At 35.6% G+C, this 23,168-nt stretch overlaps 2 protein-coding genes across 2 annotated transcripts; one reads left to right on the top strand and one right to left on the bottom strand.

The window, feature by feature from the left end:
* The first annotated feature begins 411 nt into the window (after positions 1-411).
* Positions 412-20,258, top strand: LOC122292385 (transcription factor E2FB-like). The gene is made up of 14 exons (XM_043100721.1): positions 412-879; positions 16,122-16,314; positions 16,514-16,573; positions 16,721-16,806; positions 16,880-16,968; positions 17,087-17,141; positions 17,532-17,584; positions 17,671-17,721; positions 18,094-18,142; positions 18,298-18,363; positions 18,455-18,531; positions 18,824-19,049; positions 19,475-19,541; positions 19,679-20,258. Exons 1-14 carry the CDS (start codon positions 679-681, stop codon positions 19,810-19,812), a joined length of 1,407 nt encoding a protein of 468 aa, XP_042956655.1. The 5' UTR covers positions 412-678; the 3' UTR covers positions 19,813-20,258.
* A 733-nt stretch (positions 20,259-20,991) lies between these two features.
* Positions 20,992-22,898, bottom strand: LOC122291281. Its single transcript, XM_043098947.1, has 3 exons — positions 22,535-22,898; positions 21,375-21,569; positions 20,992-21,300 (listed from the first exon to the last, which is right to left on the bottom strand). Exons 1-3 carry the CDS (start codon positions 22,775-22,777, stop codon positions 21,142-21,144), a joined length of 597 nt encoding a protein of 198 aa, XP_042954881.1. The 5' UTR covers positions 22,778-22,898; the 3' UTR covers positions 20,992-21,141.
* Positions 22,899-23,168: the final 270 nt, after the last annotated feature.

Here is a 23,168-nt window from a genome sequence, read left to right on the forward strand (position 1 = left end):
TTTAAAAATCAATTACAATCTATCAATGGAATAAATTACTGAAAAAGAAAATTTTAAGTTTATTCAAAGAAATTTATAATTTATTTCCAATTTAAAAATGCATAATTTGTTATTTATAATTCATCTTTGTAAATATGAGATAGAAGTTTATTCAAAATCTTTTTTCAAATTGAATGATTTTATTTTGATAAAAATAAATATAATATGCATATCTTAAAATATTTAGGCTTAAAATTTTTGGATGACACGAACAAGACATGGGTTTTTTATATAATATTATTTTTTATCTCAATTTTATTTATTTATTTAAATAAAGAAAAAATTTTTAAATTATTATTATTATTATTATTATTATTTTTTTTTCAGGGCAATAAAAGGAAGAAGTGGCTTCCCTCCACATCTATATCCGAACCGAATTCCCTCCTTTGTTTCCCTCGTTTTCTGCTCTCTTTCTCTCTCCCGCTTTTTCATTTTCCTTCTTCCCAAACACCCCCAACCCAGATCCCACCTCTCTCCCGGCCCCCTCTTCCCCACTCCCCATTTTACCTCCTATTCCTCCGTCCATTTCCCCCTCAATTTCCTCGCAACTTAATTACTTTGTTTCTCTCTCCTTTTTCTTTCTCTCTCTAAACCCCCAAACCCCGAAGTCCACTCGTCTCGATCTCTGTTTTTGGCTCCATGTCTGGCTCGCGAACTCCCACCCCGTCCCGGCCTTCGCCGTCCAGTCAGATTATTCAGCAACAGCAGCCGCTTAGGCGGCAGCTCCCTTTCTCGTCCTTCAAACCGCCGTTCGGTGCTCCAGCAGACTATCACCGTTTCGCTGATCCTCCCCGTGGAGCCACTGATCACGAGGCAGAGGCCATCGTTGTAAAGTCTCCCGTGAGTTTTTCAACATTTCGTTTTTCTTTTGTTAGTGATAAAGCTTATGCATTTTATTTTAGTGCATGTGATTGGAGAGTAGTCTTCGGATCTGCTTAGCAAGTGAGTGGAATGAATTGTAGGGGTTTGGATTTGTTAGAATATTTAATAGAAGTGAGTTCTTCGGGTTGGTATTTATAACAAAATTATTTATACCGTTTACTGGACCTGGAGTAAATCAAAAGTTTTTGTTAGGGAATTTAGTTAATTCTGTGGTTGACCACGTGCATTTGGTGATTTTTGTGTCTCTTGTTGGTTTTGCTCGTGAAACTATTGTTCTGATTGTGATTAACAACTTTCAGTCATCCAATGCTCTGTGTCTTGAAGATATTAGGATGTTGCAATGGAGATTAGATTTTTTTGCTAGTTGATTAACAAGTTTATCAATTTATGGTCCACACTCTTCTTTGGTTTTTGATATGAACTATGAGTTCAATTTGGTTATCGAACTTCAGCCATCTGTAGCTCTTCTTGACAGAAATAAAGTGACATATCGGATGCATATCTGAGAGTATTTAATTCTTCAGACTCAAAGGCCTTTAGTATGTTCAGATAAATATGTTTATATCATCACATGAGGACCAATTATATTTGAAAATGTTTCTGGGAAGTTGGGGGAGTCATCAAGATTGTCAGTGGTACTGGTGCTGGTACTGATAAAGGCTGTAAGAGTCACTGATCATCAACTTGATATCTGGAATTTTGTACATGCTCATAGATGGTTAAAACATGATTGTATTAAAAAACAGCATTGATCAAAGTATTATTCTACATCATTTTTGTCATCAAATTGGGAAACAATAATGGAATAGGACAATGATGTGTATTGGCATTGGTACTCCATACCATATGGTATTATGAAGGATTGATAAACAATCTCAGGGTTGCCAACTATAGAACTTTCTCTACATGGTTGCATCTAGGGCTTTAGATTATTGCATATATTAATACCATTATGTTCCAAGTACTTATTCCATTAATATGTATTTCAAATTGAGAGAGCTATCTCTGCCATCTCAAGCAGTCATATAATCTAGATCCCAATGTTGGTGTAAGCGCACTTGAGTGCAAAGTGCCAACGCTGAATGCTTCACACGCCAAAAGTGAAGTGCATTTACAAAAGCATCTTCTTTTAGCCGGCTTTTGTGTATTTTTATAGGAAAAAAAATATAAAATCAGTTCAAAACCCAGAAAATGATGTAATTAAATATTTTTTAAGTATTTAGTTGAGATTGAAGATCCTTTATGTATCATGGTACTACATCTTGTCACAAGGGATGGATGTGTGTTGAACCCGATGTAATTGTCCAAGTTGGCCTTATAGATGGATTGATATATGATTGCTTATGTTGGCATAGAAGTCAATAGATATATTAATTGAATTTTTTTAGTCATGGCCTTTTTGGCATATTTTGATCGAGTCAGCTACTTTAATTTTGATTATGGCTGTCAAATATCATAGATGTGTGTATTTTGTAAAGTACAAGATAATTATACAAAATATGTTTAAATTTTATGTAACTTTTTTTTGATAGGTAAATAAATTTTATTTTTTTTGATCGGTAAACAAAATTTTATTGATCATAAGAATAGGCAAGAGCCCAAGTATATGGGGCATATACAAGAGCAACGCCTTAGCATGATAAATTTTATTGGAACATGTAAATAGGTGTTGCCCAAGTACACATGGAGTATACAAAAGTAAACACAGTTATAGTTTAGGAACTAGAAAATGATACAAGAGAGTCATGAATGCTTTGAGTACAAAAGCAGAAAATCAAGACATAAGGCTTGTAAAAAGAAATTTCTATGTTCATCCAAAGAGCGCTCCCTATCTTCAAAACTCCTATCATTCCTTTCAAGCTAAATACACCGCATAAGACAAAGGAATCATTCTCCAAACAGCAGCCACACTAGAACTTCCATAGAGACCTTTCCAACAAGCTAGAGGATCCACCACCCTCCTAGGCATCACCATGCAAGTCCTGTCTTCCTAAACATCTCATCCCATAATACCCTTGCCACCTTACAATGTAACAATAGATGATCCAGGGATTCACCATTCTTCTTACACATGTAGCAGCAACCCATAACAACAAGTCCACGCTTTCTCAAATTGTCCATGGTCAAGGTTTTCCCAAGAGAGGCAGTCCAATCAGGGGAAAAAAAAATCTTGGAAGGCATCTTACTCCAAATGCATTTCCAAGGAAAAGAAAGATGACTCTGAGATGACAAAACCTTGTACAATGATCGAACAATGAACTGACAATGCATGCTGTGTATAATAAGCTGAAAAATTAGAAGCAGCTCCAATTTCCCAATCTTGGGCAACTCTATTACAATGAACATTCCATTGATAAAGGCCATTAGCGTTGCCCAAAAATCCAACACTAAAGTCCCCTTATCAAAGCAATACAATAAAAGGAAGGAAACATTGTCTTGAGAGCGAAATTACTACACCAAGTATCATGCACACCCCTCACTTGAAGATCAAATTGAAGGCTTCATAAAATTTTATGTAACTTGTTTATTACTTGATTTTTATGTCGCATAATACTCTAATAAATTGAGTTAATAGGCTAAACGTGCTACTATTTTTTTAAGATGTTGTTCTATTTATGGTTTTTTTGTTGTTATACATAATGTTTATTAGTGTCCTTTACTTCAGTCAGGCACTTGCGCTTTGTGCCTAGACTCCAGATAGTGTTTGCTCTTAAGTGCGCCTGGTGCTCACACCAACACTGCTACATCTTCATATGATTGAATTAGCTAGGGTGTCCATTCACTAAATCATAATTTACTAGTAGAAACATAAAAAACAATTTGGTTGTGCAGATTTTGAGATGTCTGCATGCTGCAGACATGTCTGGATACCTGCCTGCTGACAAGTTTTTAATTTACATCCTAGTGTAGCTGTAAAACCTTTATCCTTCTATCATGATTGCTATAGTCATGTCTTTTTCAACACGTGTATGGATGATATGGATATTTGCGAATTAATGACTGTGTCCATATTTATAATGATGAGTCAATTTCATGTAGTGGACAATTTTGTTCTATATTGGAAGTTCTAGGTCTTGTTTGGTTACCAAATATTTTACAAAAAAAAAAAAAATTCAATAAATTTTGAAAATTTCAAACAAAACATATTCAGATTTAAAAAAAATACGCCATTTCTACTTTTCATCCAGTTATTGCTCAAATGCATAAATCTACTTTAAGAAATTATATTCAAATAGTTTTTCAATACCTATCCACTTTCACAAACCCCAATACAAAGCTTATTTTTTTAAAAAAATTTTATGTAGAATTTTTTCTCGTCTTTCCCAAAACCTAATAAAACAACATATAAAAAAAAATCTCAAATATTCTCAAAATTTTCCATAACCAAACGTTCAATTAATTCCTCATTTATGGGGAGGTTGTTTGTTTTCCAGAAGTATCTCATCTCATCTCATCTCATCTCATCTCATCTCATCTCATCTCATCTAATCATTACAACTTTCCCAAATTCCTAAACAAAATACAATAAACATATCAACTTTTTCAAATCCCAAAACAAAAATAATATTAAAACATAATATTCTAATAATATTTTATTTAACTTTTAACTTTCATCTCATCTTGTCTCATCTCAACTCACTATCCAAACCTCCCCCGAAAAATCTTCTAAACTGGATCATTTTGCATTGACAGGATTAAAATTCGAAGTATGTATGCTAGTTAGACATGCTTGTTTGCCAGATCAATGCTCTAGTTGTGTTAATATGTAGATGTATATCCATTGCTTGTGGTGGAAATGGATATAATTTCAGGTACTTCCAAGACTTCTTTGGTTGACAAATACCAATCAAGTTCTAAGAGATAGCAACAAGGCTGCTCGGTAGTGATGCCAACAGTTGGGCCATCAAAGAATTTTACATTCAAGAATGCTGTCCTTGAGATGGGTCAGTTAGTTAGTAGGAAGCATTGATAAAATGAACACAATCTGATGGTTTCTTTTTTTTTTTAAAAATAAGTAATGAAGGATTTTATTGGAGAAAGTAGCAGGCATAGCCACTGTACACTGGACATATACAAGAGAGACACCTATGCTTGGTTGACAGCTGCTACAAGAAACTCATGGACACTTGGACCATTAAATCTATTACAATGGACCATTGAAGTAAAAGTTTGAAAAAAAAGAAGCTCTAATTTCGTCCATTGTCCTCTCGGAGTCTTCACTACTTCAAACATTTCTTTCCCTCCAAAGGCAATGCAATAAACATATGGGAGGCATCTTCCAAATTGCTACAATCTGTGGATTGCAATGCAAGCCTCTCCAGCTTGCTAAGAAATCAACCAGTCTTCTAGGCATCACCCAAGCCAATCTCACCCAATCAAAAAAAATCATACTATGGTGTCCAAGCTATTTTGCAGTGTAGGAGTAGGTGGTGAGCAGTCTCCCCATTGCTTTTGTACATACAACACCAATTCGTTACAATGATCCGGCGTTTCTGAGGTTGTCAATTGTGAGAATCTTTCCTAGGGTAGCCGTCCATACAAAGTAAGCTGCCTTTAAAAGGCATCTTAGTCTTCCAGATACTCCTCCAAGGAAAAGGATTCGTATCTTGAGTAGTAAGGGCCTTATAGAGTGAATGGACTGTGAACAATCTGATGGTTTTATTGTGATGATTTGAACCTTATTTATTTATTGGTAAACAAATTGTAATTAATGATTTGAACCTTACTAGTTTTGGGAGGAATGGCGTCTCACGTTGTCGTAATGTTTACAAATGAAAACTTGAATTCTTCCCTATATATGATGCACTACTGTGACATCAAGTATCTTTGCTGATGATGAACTACTGCAATATCAGAATCTATGCTCGGAAGCTAATGTGCTTTTATGGTTGAAGCCTTAATTTTGTGTTTCATCATAAGATACTGCCCTTTACATACAGGAATGTAAGTGAAGGCATGGGAATGACATAAATATATCTGTTTGCATTATGAGTTTTTTTTTTTTTTTTTTAATTGAACAATAATCAAATTTGAAAAGAAGTAACTAATCATACAGTGTCTAACTTGATGTCTTAAATTTACAAGGCGGGGCCTTTTATTTCTGTGTTTCGTCTATTACTGGTCGAAATGGGAGGGCAAGGACCTATTAATCATGAAGAAATGATCCAAGAAATGATCCTGCTATCTATAAGAAACATCTTGTACTTGTATTGCAGATATGGGCTTATGGTATGAAAGTAGCCAGAGCTCTCTTATATCTGCAATACAAGTACAAGATGTTTTGTATATGACAATGGTACAGATCTAGTTAATAGTTTATGAGTATATGCTATAATTGGAACATGGCTGTGGAACTATTAATTAATTATAGTATAAGTAATTAAGTATCATGATAATTACTATTAGAGTAATTAATTAATAATTAATTAAGAAACTAGTACATATATTGGTATACGTTTTATTTAAGTATCTCATGATGGAACCATTAACAAATACTCCATGATATACACTAGTGCATATACTAGTATTGACTATATGTAAAAGTTATCAATAATCTATCATGATATAACCAAATTGCTCTAAGATCTATACAAGTAAATATGCTACTATTGAATACATGTATAAGCTAAGATTTATGATATAAAGTATACTCTGTATCAATTATTATAATTTTAAGCCCATAGTTATAATATATGTATGCAGTATACCTTTAATATAAATTATATAGCATACATATGATATTAATCTAGTTAGTATGATATTAATCTAGTTAGTAGACATTCTAGATTACTATATACAGTATTAATTAGTAATAGTACATGGCTCATATTTAACAGTCACCTACCCCTAGATACGTATTTGTACATATACTAACTAGTTTTAATAGTGAATATATACATACACGTGTGAACCTATATAAAAAAAATATACATGTGTGATACTATAAAAATATTATGACATAATTATTTCCCGTGTACTTGGGCTATGCCTATTCCTATCAATAAAGTTTTACTTTTACTTATATAAAAAAAATGATAATATGACATAATTATTAACACTTCTACTAATATATAGTATTGAGCATAAGTTATAGACTTTCAATATAAGTATATGCTATATATATATGATTCCTATATAAAATAATTGCAGAGTTATATATATCTTATAAAATATGGTTAATGATGTTGGACTTTGGAGTCGGAGGCGGAGTTGGAGTTGGTAAGAAAAATCCTCTACCTTTGACTCCGACTCTGATTGGGTTTTGCATGAAAACTCTGACTCCGACTTTGACTCTGTGGACGGAGTTGGTGGTTGGATTTTTGCACACCGCTAAATGAGCTTATAGTTAATAATAAAAAAATAATAAATAAATGATGTTATATTTGGGGTTACATACTCAAGTATGTGAACCACACATCTCAACATTATTGCAATCCATATTCACTTGTATAGATGGTCTCAAACAAACAACTAACACAAAATAACTTTTGAAGGAAATGAATGTGATCTGTTATTGCCTATTGCTACATTATTGTTTAGTGCTAAGAAACTGCTGTAATGTTGCTAGACATAGGAAGGGAAAAGGTGAACCTCTTTGTCCTCTCTTCTAGTGTTGGTAAAAGCATGCTTAAGTGCAAAGTGGCAATTCCAAAAGCACTTTGCTTACCAAAAGGAGCTTTGCTACTCATCAATCCACACACAACATACCACTTATTTTTATCGTTATTTATTTATTTATCTATTATTTATTTTAATTTATTTTTGTTTTATTCCTCCTAAACTTATTGAGTTCTTCTACTCATCATCCATATACTACATATTTGGTAAGGGAAAAAAAATAGAAATTAAAAAAATCATATGTGGTGTATGGTGTGCAGATGATGAGTAGAATTTTTCTTTTTGAAATTATAAATTATCAGTTTGAGACCCATAAAGTGATGTAAACAAACACTCTAGTATTTAGTTGATATTGAAGATCAATTACATACCATAGTGCTCTGCATGTTGTCATATGTGGGCATATGCTTTGAACCCTATATGACATTCCAAGTTAGCTTTCTAGATGGATTGATAATTGATTTGCTTATGTTAGCACATAAGTCAATACCTACTGGAGCTTTTTTGGTCATTGCATTTCGGTATATTCTGGTTCAACCATGTACTTTGATTATGGCTATCAAATATCATAGATGTGTATATTTAGTAGAGCGTAAGAGAATTATATAAAATGTTATGTTTAAATTTTATCTAATCAGTTGATTACTTCAGTCTTATATTGAATATTACTCTAATAAATTGAGTTAACAGGCGAAATTTATTATCATCTTGCTTTTTAAACCATTTTTTGTTGTATTTTTTGGATTTGTTTTGTTATTATATGTCATATATTTTTAAGAAGTGTGCTTTACTTCGGTCAGGCCTACGCTTGCATTTTGTGCTTTGCACCTAGGCCCTAGATGGTGTTTGTGCTCAAGTGTGCCTAGCGCCGCCACCAACATTGCTCTCTTCTTCCTTACGGTGTAAGGCACATAGATGGTAATATTCAAAACTGTCTTAAGTAATGAAATACGATTAAAATAGTGGAAGTAAAATATTCATGGTAATAAAATTCTTATTAATTATAAAAAAAATATTGATTAAGAAACATCAATTAGCAGCCTTATTTTTGGTGCATTTTTTTTTTCTGACATTTGATCAATCACTTCTAAGTTTGATAGATATTTTTGAGTTCAAGTTCTGGGAAAGATGGTCTGTAGGGCCAGAAAAAAGAAACTTATACCAATCATCAATTCGTACTAACGTTTTAGGCATGTAATAACATAAATGAGTTTCTGTGTGTGAGGCTAATGAGAAAAATATCATGACGCCCATGATTGCACAAGCCATGAAATGTTGCATCATGGCCTAAGGCACAAAAAGCTGTAAATTATCTTATTTACATGCCATACTATGATTATTATAGTTGTGACCTCAATTTAAAACCTTAGAGTTACTACTATAAATGATCTGGAACCTTCTGGTGGCTGGAGAAGAGGATAGACTAATGTTTGAAGTGAATCCAGTTGGAAAAACTGTATATTCTACTATAAAAACTGTATACTTGGAAGAGAATGTCTACTTGGAAGAGAATTAAGGAAAAAGTGTCTGCCTTTGTGCTGCATCTGTAATGCAACTTCTTTACGAAAGGTTGTAATTTCAAAGATTCTAGTAATTAAATTCTCTACCATTCCACATTATTAATTTCAAGTCGATACATTAAGTAACATGGGTTACTTAATTACCCCACCATGCACCATTATTTGGACACCTTAAACTGTTTATTGCATTACCATTTTAGGTTAGATGGTTAAAGAAAGTATATAACTCTATATTTAATGTTTTGATTAATCCTTTGTGCCTCATGACCCAAGTGATACTGATAGACCTTTGATTTTGAGTTAACTTGAGCATCCAAGCCTGACCTTTAATATTAAAGTGATGGATTCTTGCTGATGAACTTCAGTTTAAATGACACCCTTTCTCCCTATAAGAGTAGTGTGCAGGGTGAAGTCATGGGGTTGTGTTAGGAATAAGGAGAAAAAAACCAAAAGATTCCTATTTCTATACAAAAAAGGAGTGAAAGATACAGTAATTTAGGTTAAATGTTTTGATTCTTCAAAAATTTCTTTGTAAACAACCACATTCCATTTTGCTATAACACTGAAGCTTTATTTCTTGCTCAAACTTGCTAAATGGGGAGACTGAGACTATCTTTCAAAGGTGACAAATTCAGGTATTTTAGACATTCATAAGCTCCAATTTCTTCGATCAGTCTTCCCCCTGCTTCTTATTCTTCCAGATCAGGAACTTATATTATTTTGGAGAGTCAATTGTGCATTTGGATTTATAAGCCATGTTATCCTTAAGTTGGGTTTGGGCCATAGCTTAGACCCCAAGCCCACTAGGGAATTCAATGGATTCTTAAGGTTTGTTTGGCAATACAACTATTCTCAAGTATTCTTAGATGTTTTCTTTCCAAACATCACTCAAACACAAAACACTTTCAGTTTCAAATCTTTAATTTTTTTCATCTAACCATTATTTAATCATTACAACTTTTCCAAATTCTCAAACAAAACACAAAAAACAATACTATTTTAAATTTCGAAATAAAAATTATATTCAAACAATTTTTAACTTTATAATATTTTTATTCAATTTTTTCTCCTTTCTCAAAGCCCAATAAAACATCTTAACTCAAACCATTTCATTACTATTCACAGGTATACTAAGATATTCTAAGTATCCAAATGGGCTCTTAGGCAGCTAATTCTAATAGTCTAGGTGAATTTATATTTGGATTTGAACCTAAGACCTACTATATACCAAATCTCTTTGGAGTAATTCAAGGACCATTGAGCCATCGCCCTTCGTGGTACGTACTAAATATATATGATTCTTGCTTTTGATGCTTGAATAACTTGTTGAGGATGCATCTTATGTCCATAATTACAATTTCTCCTTTTGAAACAAAAGTGATGTTTATAGTGATACCCTCAATTTTGTGGGTTGTGAATGCATTGTTGGACATGCTAAGTTCCACGTGTTTTGAGCCCAATAGGGACTAGTATTTTTTGGCATGGTATGTGGCTATTGGCTAGTGCATCCTTGGGTCATTGCAATTATTGGAGTCAATCTAGGAATATTGTGAGGCATAGGTATATTGCAACACCATGTGAGCTCTAAAGAGGACATTGAAGATAAGATTCGAGGAAATTGAGCCACTCAAGATTTTGTGGATTATAAAGATGTTGAAGAGAATGTGTTGAGTTTGACACTGAATATTAGGTGGATTTGGACCATTGAAGCACTCAAATCACTTTCAGAAGATCTTCATAGAATGGAAAACTCTCATAGGCGAACCAATGCCATTGAGATGCAATATTGATGGAGCTGTTAGTACGGAGATCCCGGTGATCTAGGATCATGTTGCTGGTTATTTTGAGCAATTATTTACCGACCTGAGGGGTGGAGGCTGAAGAGATGGGCTAACTTTTGAGTCCATTGAACAACAGCATCTCACCTTGTTGGAGAGGCCATTTGAGGAGGCCAAGGTTCATGAAGTGGTAAAAAAGATGTAAAAGATAAAGCACCAGGACTAGATGGCTTTTCTATGGGCTCCTTCCAAACCTGCTGGGAAGTGATGAAGGAGGATCTAATGAAGGTATTTTATGAATTATTTTCGATTGGAAAATTTGAGAAAAGCCTCAACGTCACTTTTATTGCACTTATTCCCAAGAAGAATGGAGCCTCGAAAGTTAAGGATTACAGGCCCATTAGCCTTATGAATGGGGTATATAAGATTATATCCAAGGTCCTTGCAAATCGAATGAGTAGTGTGTTGTGGTGGATCATTATGAAACTGCAAAATGCATTTTTACAGGGAAGACAGATTTTGGATTCAGTTCTTATAGCTAAAGAATGCCTTAATGGTTAAATTAAAGCGGGCAAGCTGGGTCTTTTGTGTAAGTTAGACATGGAGAAGGCCTTAGATCATGTCAACTGGGACTTTTTGTTGTACTTGTTGGGGAGATATGGTTTTTGAGAGTGGTGGTGTACATGGATTAGATGGTGCATATCGATGGCGAGGTACTCAGTTTTGATGAATGGCTGTCCAATTGGCTTTTTTAGCAGTTCTAGAGGCTTAAGGCAAGGGGATCCCTTGTCCCCACTCCTCTTTGTCATAGTCATGGAGGCATTTAGCAAAATGATGTCAGCGATGGTTAACAGTGGCTTCTTGACTAGTTTCTTGGCTGGTGATACACATCAAGGTACTATCCATATATCCCATTTATTTTTTGCTAGGCAGATCTACACCAGACTTAGGCACTAAGGGCACTCCTACTTTGCTTTGAGGCAGTCTCTGGTTTGAAAGTGAATTTATCCAAGTCGTCCCCATTGGCAATGTTTGTAATATTTGGTCATTGGCTAACACTCTTGGGTGTAAGTTTTCTTCATTCCCTATGAATTATCTTGGGCTTCCTTTGGGGGCCAACTCTCGGGCTAAAACTATTTGGGATGCAGTGATTGAGAAGATTGAACAAAGGTGGGTAGGTTCGAAGCGTTTGTATTTGTCAAAAGGTGGTAGGATTACTATAATCGAAAGTACTCTCTCAAATCTATCTACCTTTTTTTTATTTTTTATTTTATTTATCATTGTTCCCAATCCCTGCAAGTGTGGCGGCATGCATTGAGAAACTGTATTGTGACTTCCTTTGGAGCGGTCTTGGGGATGTTTTAAATTTTATTTGGTAAAGTGGGGTACGATTTGCTCCCCAATCTCTTCTGGTGGCTTGGGAGTAAGAAACTTGAGTGTTTAGCCGAGCTTTACTTGGGAAATGGCTCTGGTGCTATAATACTGAACCTGAACGTCTATGGAAGTTGGTGATTGATTCTAGATACAGAGGTTTGTTGGGAGGGGGGGGGGGGGGGGGTTGCTCTAAAGTGGTGGGTTTATGGAAGCATATTAGGTGAGGGTGGGGGGCATTTGCTCGTCATACTAGAGTTGTGATGGGTGATGGCTCAAGAATTAAGTTCTGGCATGACATATGGTGTGGCAATGGAGCACTCTAGGACTTATTCCCTGAAGTGTTCATGATTGCACATGAGAAAGAAGCCTCAGTGGCCTAACTCATGGAAAGGATTGGGGATGTATTCCAATGGAATGTGAGCTCACTAGGGCGGCCCAAGATTGGGAAGTTAGCAACTTTGAGAATTTCTTTCAGCTTTTATACTCTATGTGACCGAGTACTCAAGGAGTTGATACTTTGTAGTTGACACCTACCATGAAAGGTATGTTTTTAGTTTGCTCTTTCTATAAAGCCCTCACACACTTGCAACCTATTCAATTTTCGTGGAGATGAATTTGGAGAAACAAGGCCCCCCTGAGGGTGGCTTTTTTTGCCTAGATGGTGGCTTTGGGGAAGATTTTGACAACAAATAACCTACGGAAATGTGGGGTGATTGTGGTAGACTGGTGCTGTATGTGTAAACAGAGTGGGGAGACACTGGACCATCTGCTACTACATTGCGATATTGTTAGAGCACTTTGGGTCGAAGTGTTCAGCAGGGTAGAACTAGCATGGGTCATGTCTGCTACAGTGGTCGACCTTTTGGCTTGTTGGCTAAATCTAGGCGGTATCCCACAAATTTCAGCAGTGTGAAAAATGATTCCTATATGTCTTTTTTGGTGCATTTGGAAGGAACAAAATGACAGGACATTTGAAGACAAGGAGCATTCTATGGAGGAGATCAGATTATTATTTGTTAGAACTCTTTTTCTTTGGGCCAAAGCTGTTGACTTTAATGGCCTGGGCTTTCATGAGTTTCTTATTTCTCTCTCTTCCTCCTAGATAGGTGTTATCTTTTGTATACCTCCTGTGTACTTGGGTTATGCCTATTCTTATTAATAATATTTTAATCGTTTACCTATAAAAAAAAACCGAGGATAGGTTATGTGGCACAAGGTTCATACGGAGTGGGTTTATGGAAATACATTAGAAGAGGATGGGGGCCATTTTCTAGATTCACTAGATTCGAAGTGGGTAATGGCACTAGGATCAATTTTTTTGTATGACAAGATGTGGAGACAGGGCACTCAAGGACGCCTGTCCTACAATCTATTGAATTGCATGTGAATAGGAGGTTTTAGTAGCTGAGATAATGGGAGTTTCTAATGGTGCACCATAGTGGAATGCCAGTTTCCTTAGTGCGGCACATGATTGGGAAATTGGTGCTTTCAAAGAATTATTCAATTTGCTATACTCAATAGGAGTAAGTAATGAAGAGGTAGACAAGATTCTGTGGATCCCATCTAGGAAAGGGAAATTATCACTACGGGTGGAGTGGTACAAGAGGGGGTGCATGTAAGATAAAGCCTTAAGATGCTAGGGAAATTGTTGCATGTAAGAAAGGTGGTGCTAGGGCTCAAGACCATTTTGAAGGGAGTTGGATCATAGAGAAGAGTTTGTTCATTTGTTTGAAGAAGAATAATCCTGCCGGACATATTTGAGATAAGAATGGCTAAACTTATTGTCCTAGGAAGAAAGCTAATGAAAGCAAAGGTCAGGAATATTTTGGTTTCACAGAAGTTAGTCAAAATACCCTACGAGGCCATCACTTGTTAGGAGAACACTCATTTTACTAGTAAGAGCATCCAAGAGTAAGGTGCCTCTTAAGGCTGCCTTTTTTATTTGGATAGCGTCTCTGGAGACAATCATGATTATGGACAACATGAGAGAATGCCAGATCATTGTTGCTGATTGGTGCTGCATATGCAAAAAAAGTGGAGAAACAGTGGATCACTTGCTTTTTCAATGTGAGGTAGTGAGAAACCTATGGAATGATTTTTTTAGAAGAATTAGGATAGCATAGGCTATGCCCGGGAGAGTGTTTGGTCTTCTTGCAAGCTGGAGAGGTCTCCACGGTAATCCCCAAATTCCAGCAATCTGGAAAATGACTCCTATTTTCCTTTTGTGGTGCTTATGGATGGAAAGGAATGATTGAAGCTTTGAGAATTGGGAACACACTTTCAATGATCTTAAAGTTTCTTTTTAAACACACTATTTGTATGGGCTAATGCTTTAGACTTCTATGGTATAAGTTTTCATGAGTTTCTTGTATTTATCTCTAGCTCCTAGCTAGGTGTTCTCTTGCATACATCTTGTGTACTTGGACCATGCTTGCTTCTAGTATTAATAAAAATCTATTTTTACTTCACGTGGCCGATATATTTTGGGTTGTTTCAATTATGCCTTGTGATTGTTTTTAATTTGATGCTGCTCTTCTCAAATTGGCTTGAAAGCCTTGGTCTTTTGTTAAAGCCTTTTCGTGTTCTTGGCTTATAAGCTCATTACATGAGGTTCATGTCATGTTATTGTCCTTAAGGCTCTTGCATATAACATGCAAAATATTAAGGAAAATGCGAATCTTAGTATTTGCCTCTCATGAAAACTGTTTCCCTTTTGGTTTTCATCATTGATTACACGCACTCAACATACAAAATACTTTCTTTTTAGTACTTTCTTTCAGTCACACCAAATGACACACAATGTGGATAAAAATAGTGGATATATCTGGTTTAGACTCTAGAGAGGGGATTGGGTGTGTGGGTAATAGGACATTGGGGTGGCAGATGCAGGTTTACAATCAAATTACTACTGTCCTCTATAAAATTGTATGATTTTTCTCTTCAATGTTAAAGGACTTTTTCGAAACAGTTTATGTATATTGCAGATTGGAAATAGTGGATATGTGGGGCTCATGATGTGGCATGATATTTTGCCTTTTGAAACTTTTCTTTAATATTAATGCCCTAGGTGTATGTATAATGCAATTTGAGGTACAGAAGCTGATGCTTGTGGAGTTTGACGCATTTCCAATTTTGGTTGTTGTTGGTTTGAATCCATTGTGATGATTCTCATTCTCACTGTAGATGATTTTGAAAACAGCAAGTAAAACATTCCATACTAATGCTAGTGTGTTGCCTTGTAAGCATGGCTTTACTGCTAAATAGACATGTATTTTTGTGGAGTTTAGACATCTGGTTGGTTGGGAGAATCAATTTTCAAAGTTTACCTGATGTATCTAAGTCATTCTATGTAGAAAAACCATAATGGTCTGTCAAGTAATCATTCATATCTATCACATTCTTCTGTTCTGTCGTTTCAATTATTTTGTAATATTAGCGTGGTAGTTGGAAAATTTGAGTTTTCATGAGTTTACCTTCGAGAAACCTCAGCTATAGAAAAAATTCAGATGTTTAATGTAAATTTGCTTTTGTGAGTACTTACAATTCAATGATCTTTCTGGTGGCCAGAAAAAAAATGGTCTTTCTGGTGACAAATCTTGGCTATTCTGGCTGTTTTGTTTCAGGTTGTTTCCAAGACATCTTACAAGTTTTAATTGATATATGTTCTGTGAATTTTATCAGTTGATGAGTTGCTAACAGCTAACTATTCTGTAAAATTGCATTGTCCAGCCTCCTGAAAATTAGATTGGTTGCAATTTGGTGATGGCTTTTCCACATGTATATTTGTACGTTCAGTTAGCATTCTAGTGTCTTGAATGGGGGCTTGAATTCTTGCATTTAATTTAAGTTTATTTGAACATATTGATAATTTATTTTGAAAAAAAAAAAAAAATCAAATGGTGTTTATCAGCAATTAAAGCGGAAGAGTGACACAACAGATTATGAAGCTGACTCTGTTGATAGAACAGCTGGTCCTGGGTTCACTGAAGTAGTTAACAGTCCCCTTCAGACACCTGTGTCAGTAAAAGGGGGAAAGGCAAACAAAACATCACGGCTTTCGAAGTGCAGTAAATCTGGACCTCATACTCCAGTCTCAAATGTTGGTGAGTACCAAACTTGTTGAGTATTTTCCAATATATGTATTCCTACTATGCATCAATGTCAGTATTGATCAATGTAAACCACAGGATACATAGATTCTGTTAAAATTCTCTCACTTGCGTAGATACTTGTCTGTCTCCAGTGGCCCCAGCAGAAATCATGAGATACACTTAATGTGAAAATTTTTGGAAAATTTGGCAGGTTCTCCTTCCGGCAATAATCTCCCTTCAGCTGGTCCTTGTCGTTATGACAGCTCCCTGGGTAACAAATTACTGTTTATGCATTTATTGGTTATGTTATATCTTATTATTTTAAAAATAAGCGTGGTTTATTTCGTTATAGGCTATTTGTGGAGTCTAGCAACTTCTTGTTTAAGATTGACATCAATGTCCTATGATTCTTATACAGGTCTCTTGACAAAGAAGTTTATCAATCTAATAAAACATGCTGAAGATGGTATTCTTGATCTAAATAAAGCTGCTGAAACTTTGGAGGTGACCGTTATTCTTTCTTGTTCAACATATCAATTATTTTAAATGTGCTGTTAGTTGAAGATTTCTGCTGCAGGTGCAAAAGCGGAGGATATATGATATAACAAATGTGCTTGAAGGAATTGGTCTTATTGAAAAGAAGCTCAAAAACAGAATTCAGTGGAAGTACGGGAATGTTTTCTTCTCTTTTCAAAGTTCTATGTTATAGTTGTTATCCTAACTGTGAGGACTGATTATCGGCTACATGTGAGAATTTACTTTGTTTGATGGATTGTTTGATTAGAGGACTTGATGTCTCAAGGCCTGGGGAGGTTGATGAGAACTATTCCAGTTTACAGGTATGCAGAATAGAGAAATTGTTTCTTGGCATATGCATGGTTACTGAGGTTCTGCATAACTCTTTGAAGAGTACTTGTATGCCTGTGTTCTTGCTTTTTAGTATGATTTTATCGTTTTCTTTGAGGTGAATTTTCAACCTGATAGGTTAATTAAAAGGCAGCATTATGCCTATAGTGAGCAGAATGGAGAAGTCGGTCTTTGTTGTTGAATAATTAGATAAGGCTTTCTGTCGAGCATATTATATCTGAATCACCATGTACATCATTCAGAGGGCGATGGATGAAATATGGCATCTTTTATCCCACGTGTATATTTTGAACATAGATAGTGTTTGCATATTTCTGAAGGTGAAGGATTTGGCCTCAATTTTTTTCTTTTTTAATCTGTAGGCAGAAGTTGAAAACCTTTCCCTTCAAGAGCGCACATTAGATGAACAAATAAGGTTAATAGCTATGCCTTTCCTAGTGCTGCTCTATTACACCGGTTTGTTTTCAACCATTAATGTGCTGAGGCTCTAATCTGTTGCAGAGAAATGCAAGACCAATTGAGGGACCTCAGTGAAGATGAGAACAACCAAAAGTATGTTCTTTTCCTCTCTCTCTCTCTCTCTCTCTCTCTCTCTCCTTCTTCTTCTTCTTCTTTTTCCTGATTGGCAATGGGTGTTCGGAACAACGTCCCAACTAATCCTGGGGGTGCATAGGTCCTTGGCAAAGAGTTTCCCGCAAGTGTACCTTGGGTAATTCAAGGGGAAAATCCCCGAGTCCGATGATCCTTAGAGATTGTTTGCACCCAAGGGGATTTGAACCTTAGACCTAGGGGGAGCATACCCCTAAGCCCAAGGCTTTTCACACTTGAGTCAACCCCTAGGGGTTGTTCTTCTCCTTTTAACTCTAGAAAGATTGATTCACTTTCCTAACGTCATAATTGGTATCAACCTTTGTGCTGTGTTAGGTGGCTTTTTGTCACTGAGGAAGATATCAAGGGCTTACCCTGTTTCCAGGTTTTTTCCCCCTAAATGTTATCATATATTCTTGGTTGTTTTGGCCACCTTGCATTTCCTAGAATGAATTTATTGTATTAACTGTCAACTAAATACATATACTAACTGGTTCTTCCAGAATGAAACACTAATAGCATACTAACTGGTTCTTCCAGAATGAAACACTAATAGCAATTAAAGCTCCTCATGGTACAACTCTGGAAGTTCCTGATCCTGATGAGGTAAATTTAAGATGGACAAGATTGATGAAACAAGTTCATATTGAGAATTTACCTGCATAATTCTCAGTGCATCATTTCTAATGTGTACCAGGCTGTTGACTATCCCCAGAGGAGGTACAGGATAGTCCTAAGAAGCACAATGGGTCCCATAGATGTTTACCTTGTCAGGTAATGTTGATTCTAGTTGAATATAAGATCATTGCTTTTGCTGGAGTCATTACTCTCCCTGCACTAGCAAGATAAAGTCACAACTTTCTAGCAAGATAAAATCACAACTCTAAAGGAGATAATGACACGATGGAATATCCAAGTATTCTTATAATCTGACTTGCTCTCTGTCTGTCCATCATTTTAGTCAACTTTCTAGCAAGATAAAATCACAACTCTATAGGAGATAATGAAGATGGAATATCCAAGTATTCTTATAATCTGACTTGATCTCTCTCACTGTCCATTTTAGTCAATTTGAAGAAAAGTTTGAGGAGATTAATGATGTTGAGGTACCTCCAAACTTACCATCAAGCTCAGGGTTTGACGAGAACCTGGCAAACACAATGGTCACTGAGGAGTGCAGAGGAAAGGAGATTGAAATGCATGGACAAGATGCTCATAGAATGTGCTCAGATCTTAATGCCTCTAACGACTTTGTGAGTGGAATTATGAAGATTGTGCCATCTGAAGTTGATGTAAGTGTGGTTCTTGATTTGTTTGGATATATTAACTTTGTGAAAGAAACGATTTATTGCAAACATTTTCTTTTCTTCACTGGAGATCCAAAAAAGTTTTTATGAGCCGAAGCAACATGTTCTGAATTTCAAATATTCGTGTCTGAAATGATATAAAATCAAGTGACCGAATGGATTGGTTTCAGAATGGCATAATAATTCTACTTGTAAATCTTTCATTTTTGTTCTTTTGCAAGCTTATTATCACAAAAAATTTTAATAGTTAACGGCAAATTAGACTTCATCAACAAGTAATTGTTCCAATCATCCTGAAATTTGTTTTTTTTTTTTTTTCTTCTGATGGAAGGGCTAATGACCTAATGAAAAACAGTTCTTTTTTTTTTTGTTTTTTTGTTTTTTTTTTTTGTTTTGTTTTTTGTTTTCAGAGTGATGCAGATTACTGGCTTTTATCAGATGCTGACGTCAGCATCACGGACATTTGGAGAACAGAACGTATCCTGACAACAAAAATACCGCGCCGTTTTTTACAATTTATTTTTCATTTTCCATGTGCTCTCTTCTTTGTTCAGTAATTGCCATGTGTAAATAACTTGGCAGTGAGTACTGAATTCCTTGATTCTTGACCATAGCTGGAGCAGAATGGAACGACTTCAGTACATTTCAGGATGATTATACCATGGCTAACATAAGCACACCACAGCCCCAAACTCCACCGTCCGGCCCTACCGAAGGGCCTCCTGCTGCTAACCCTACTAAGAGTTGAGACCCTGGAAAGTGTATGTGGATGCAATACTTAATTTTGTTCAGGACATATGATGTTCCAACCATTCGCTGTTGTGTAAATCCCTGTAAGTGGGATTGAAGATTCCCCAGCTGATGTCTGCAGGATGTTCCCAGAAAAGAAAAAATTACGAGAAACTACTGGATGGAAGATGGAAGTAGCAGGTTCGTTGTATAGGTATGTATGTCATATTGTAGAGAAGAAAACGACCAAAAAAGAAAAGAAAGAAAACCAATGTTGTTTGTATAACCATGTATATTATTTACATTCTTGGCTCTAGTACTGTACTAACTAGCTTGACCTCTAGGTTAACTTGACAATTAGTAACGACAGGTGAGGTATTCATATGTTCAGAAATTGAAAGAATAAACTATAAAGGGAGGGAAAAGAGGATCTATCAATATCATATCATCCTGTTTGTTTTTTCATTTTTTAACCCAATAATTTTTGCTAGATGTAGTGCCGTAACGTATGCTGTCTGGTTGGTGATTTGCATGAAGCCCTTTCAGTTGTGGGAAGTGGTGAGACGGTTACCTCTCCATTCATTATCACATTAATTACTGGTTGACATCTTTATGGGACTTCAACTTCTTAACAATGAGTGCTCAAATGCTATGCATTTGATCACGAGTTATTACCCACAACATAAAAGCAAGTCTTTTTTTCTTTTGTTTTTGCCTTTAATATTTTTAAGCTTGTTCATGTGATCCATGAGATGCCATAAATTGAAGGTCAGTCGTTTCACATTCTCACCATCCCAAGTAATAAAATTGTGGTTTAAAATATCATCAATTTAATTTTCTTGGTTTGCTCTGTTTTGGAATGACCGGTAAGCAATTCACCGCTAATTGGAAGGACCCTTTAATTATAGATTTTGAAGGACTTGGGAAAAGAGCAATAGCGATGTGATGTTGAAATCTCCAAACATCCATTTTCTAATCTCAATGGGCTTAAACGGGTTGATTTGATTATATAAAATTAAACTATCTCTTTTCATCTCATCTCATATAATCATTATAATTTTTTTTTTTAATTTTTATACAAAATATGGTAAATAATTTAATTTTATCAATTTTTAAAACAAAATTAATATTAAAAAATTATATTATAATGATATTTTATTTAACTTTTAACTAAACATTTTATCTAATATTAACTGTGTTAAGTCTCAAAGAGTATTCGGCTTACTTGCTTATAATCAGCAGTTAGTTACAGGGAGGAAAAAATGTAGTATGAGAAAGAAGTTAAACATGGGTTTTTTTTTTTCACCTGAAGAAACTATATCTACATTTAAATAATAAAAAAAAAAGGTTATTTTTCTTTCTCAACTTTCTTTCCAATCCAACCGGCAACGATTGGAGTCAGGGCTACTGTGGGAGGAAATCTGATTGGAGATGCGGCCTTGTGTGCAGCATATGCCAAAGCAAATGTGCCAACCTTCTCCCCTGTCTCATTAGTTGATATCCCCACCTGCAAAATACAGTATGACACAATGAAAACTTGAGACGACTTGCAGTTCATACAAACAAAGGCTTTTTTTTTACCTTCTGCAGCAAAGCTTGGACATCAACCCCAGCGCTAATTAGTGCATAGCAGAGTGAGAAAGATATCAATGAGAGAGCAATGGATGTTGCCAAGTATGCTCCTCCATACTGTGCTAGCAGCTCCTTTGCTTGATTCCCTTTTGATTTCTTCTCCTCACCATCACCTTCCTTTCCTTCCTCTTTCGAGCTAAATATCTGCAGGCATCCATGACATTTTTTTTAAGGAATACAGACCAAACACTCTCATCAAGGATGTATTAGCATCAACAGTCACGCCATGCCTTTTCAACTAACGAGCCGAAAACAGAATCCCGGTTTAGACACAAAAAGGCCTCAAACTCATTTCATCAAATCTTTACAACTTTTTAAAATTTCCATACAAAATAATGAAAGGTAATAACAATTCAACATTTTCTAATCTCAAAACAATAATAATATTAAAAAATTATTTTAATAATATTTTATTCAACTTTCATCTCATCTTAACTCAATATCCAATCCTCACCTTATTGTCACATAACCATGTAATGGGATTTGAGTTTGGAATGAAATAACCACTCAAAAGTTCTTTTTCTCAAACATTGCTTTGGCTTCTAATATCCCCAGATTAATGAACTATTTGTAGAGTGAAGCAGCATGTCTTGTATTACTAATATCAGTTACTTTACATATATGAAAATCGCATTGCATGAGACGAAAATAGCTAATATTCCGTTCCTCTCTCTCTCTCTCTCTCTCTCTCACTGCTGACAATGCCCTTCAGGTTGTCGGTGAAAGTATCCATCGAACAAATTAGGAACTCCTTCCCATCGATTTGCAGGTGTCAAAACTCAGAGTTTTGTGATAATGTTTTCCAATAGGTTTTCCTCATATTGACTCTTTCATTCTGTTATTCCTTAAATTACTCTGCAACCTGGGGTACCCATGTTTATATATATTGAAATTTCATGTCTATTTAGCTCCACATCCCACTCCCCAAACCCATCTCTCAATTTGAAGACACCTTTTCTATCTAATTAGCAAAAAAACAAAAGAACAGAACTGGGAAACAAACCGCATTAGGAGCACCACCGTGGATGATGATGATGATAACCCATCACTTTAGAGGCCCACAAGCAAGCAAAACAGAAATAAAATGGAGAGAAAGAAGGAATGAACACCTTCCAGAGACCAGCCTCTAGGCCATACTTCTTTGTGATTTCCTCAGCTGAAGCAGAAGAAGGTGATGGAGATGAAGATGGGCTTTCAGTTTCCTCTGTTTTCTCTTTGAGAGCTCTGACCGTGAACCGCTTCAACTTGGCTTGGGAGAGTGGAATTGAAGCGTGATAGCAGATTCTTGGGTGCCCTTTGCTGAAGAAAGAAGCATGGGAGAGAGATGCTACTGCTGGCAGAGCTGTTGCCATTTTTAGCCAACCAAAGATTTTATTTTCTATCTATTTAAACATGACCATCTGTTCCGATGAAAGAGGGAGAAAAAATATCTCAAAAAACCAAAGATGAAGAGAAGAGTAGATTGTGTGTGAAGTTGTGAACCAAGCAATTTATAACAAAGGGAGCAGAGCTGCAGAGGGTCAGTTTTCGTAATCAGTGGATGCTAGTCATGGGCTAGGTCGCATTGCCGGCCCAACTCATTTATTTATCCATATTTACTATTTTAGAATTTTAGGATAATTAATTCATTTTAAAAGTGATGAATTTTGATGCAGTAAAGTTTTGGGACAATCAATGAGAAGTTATAGATCATATAGAGATTTCGTAAAAGATAACTTATAAATTGATATAATTTTATATGAT

This window comes from Carya illinoinensis, chromosome 13 (genome assembly GCF_018687715.1).
Source record: "Carya illinoinensis cultivar Pawnee chromosome 13, C.illinoinensisPawnee_v1, whole genome shotgun sequence".
NCBI lineage: Eukaryota > Viridiplantae > Streptophyta > Magnoliopsida > Fagales > Juglandaceae > Carya > Carya illinoinensis.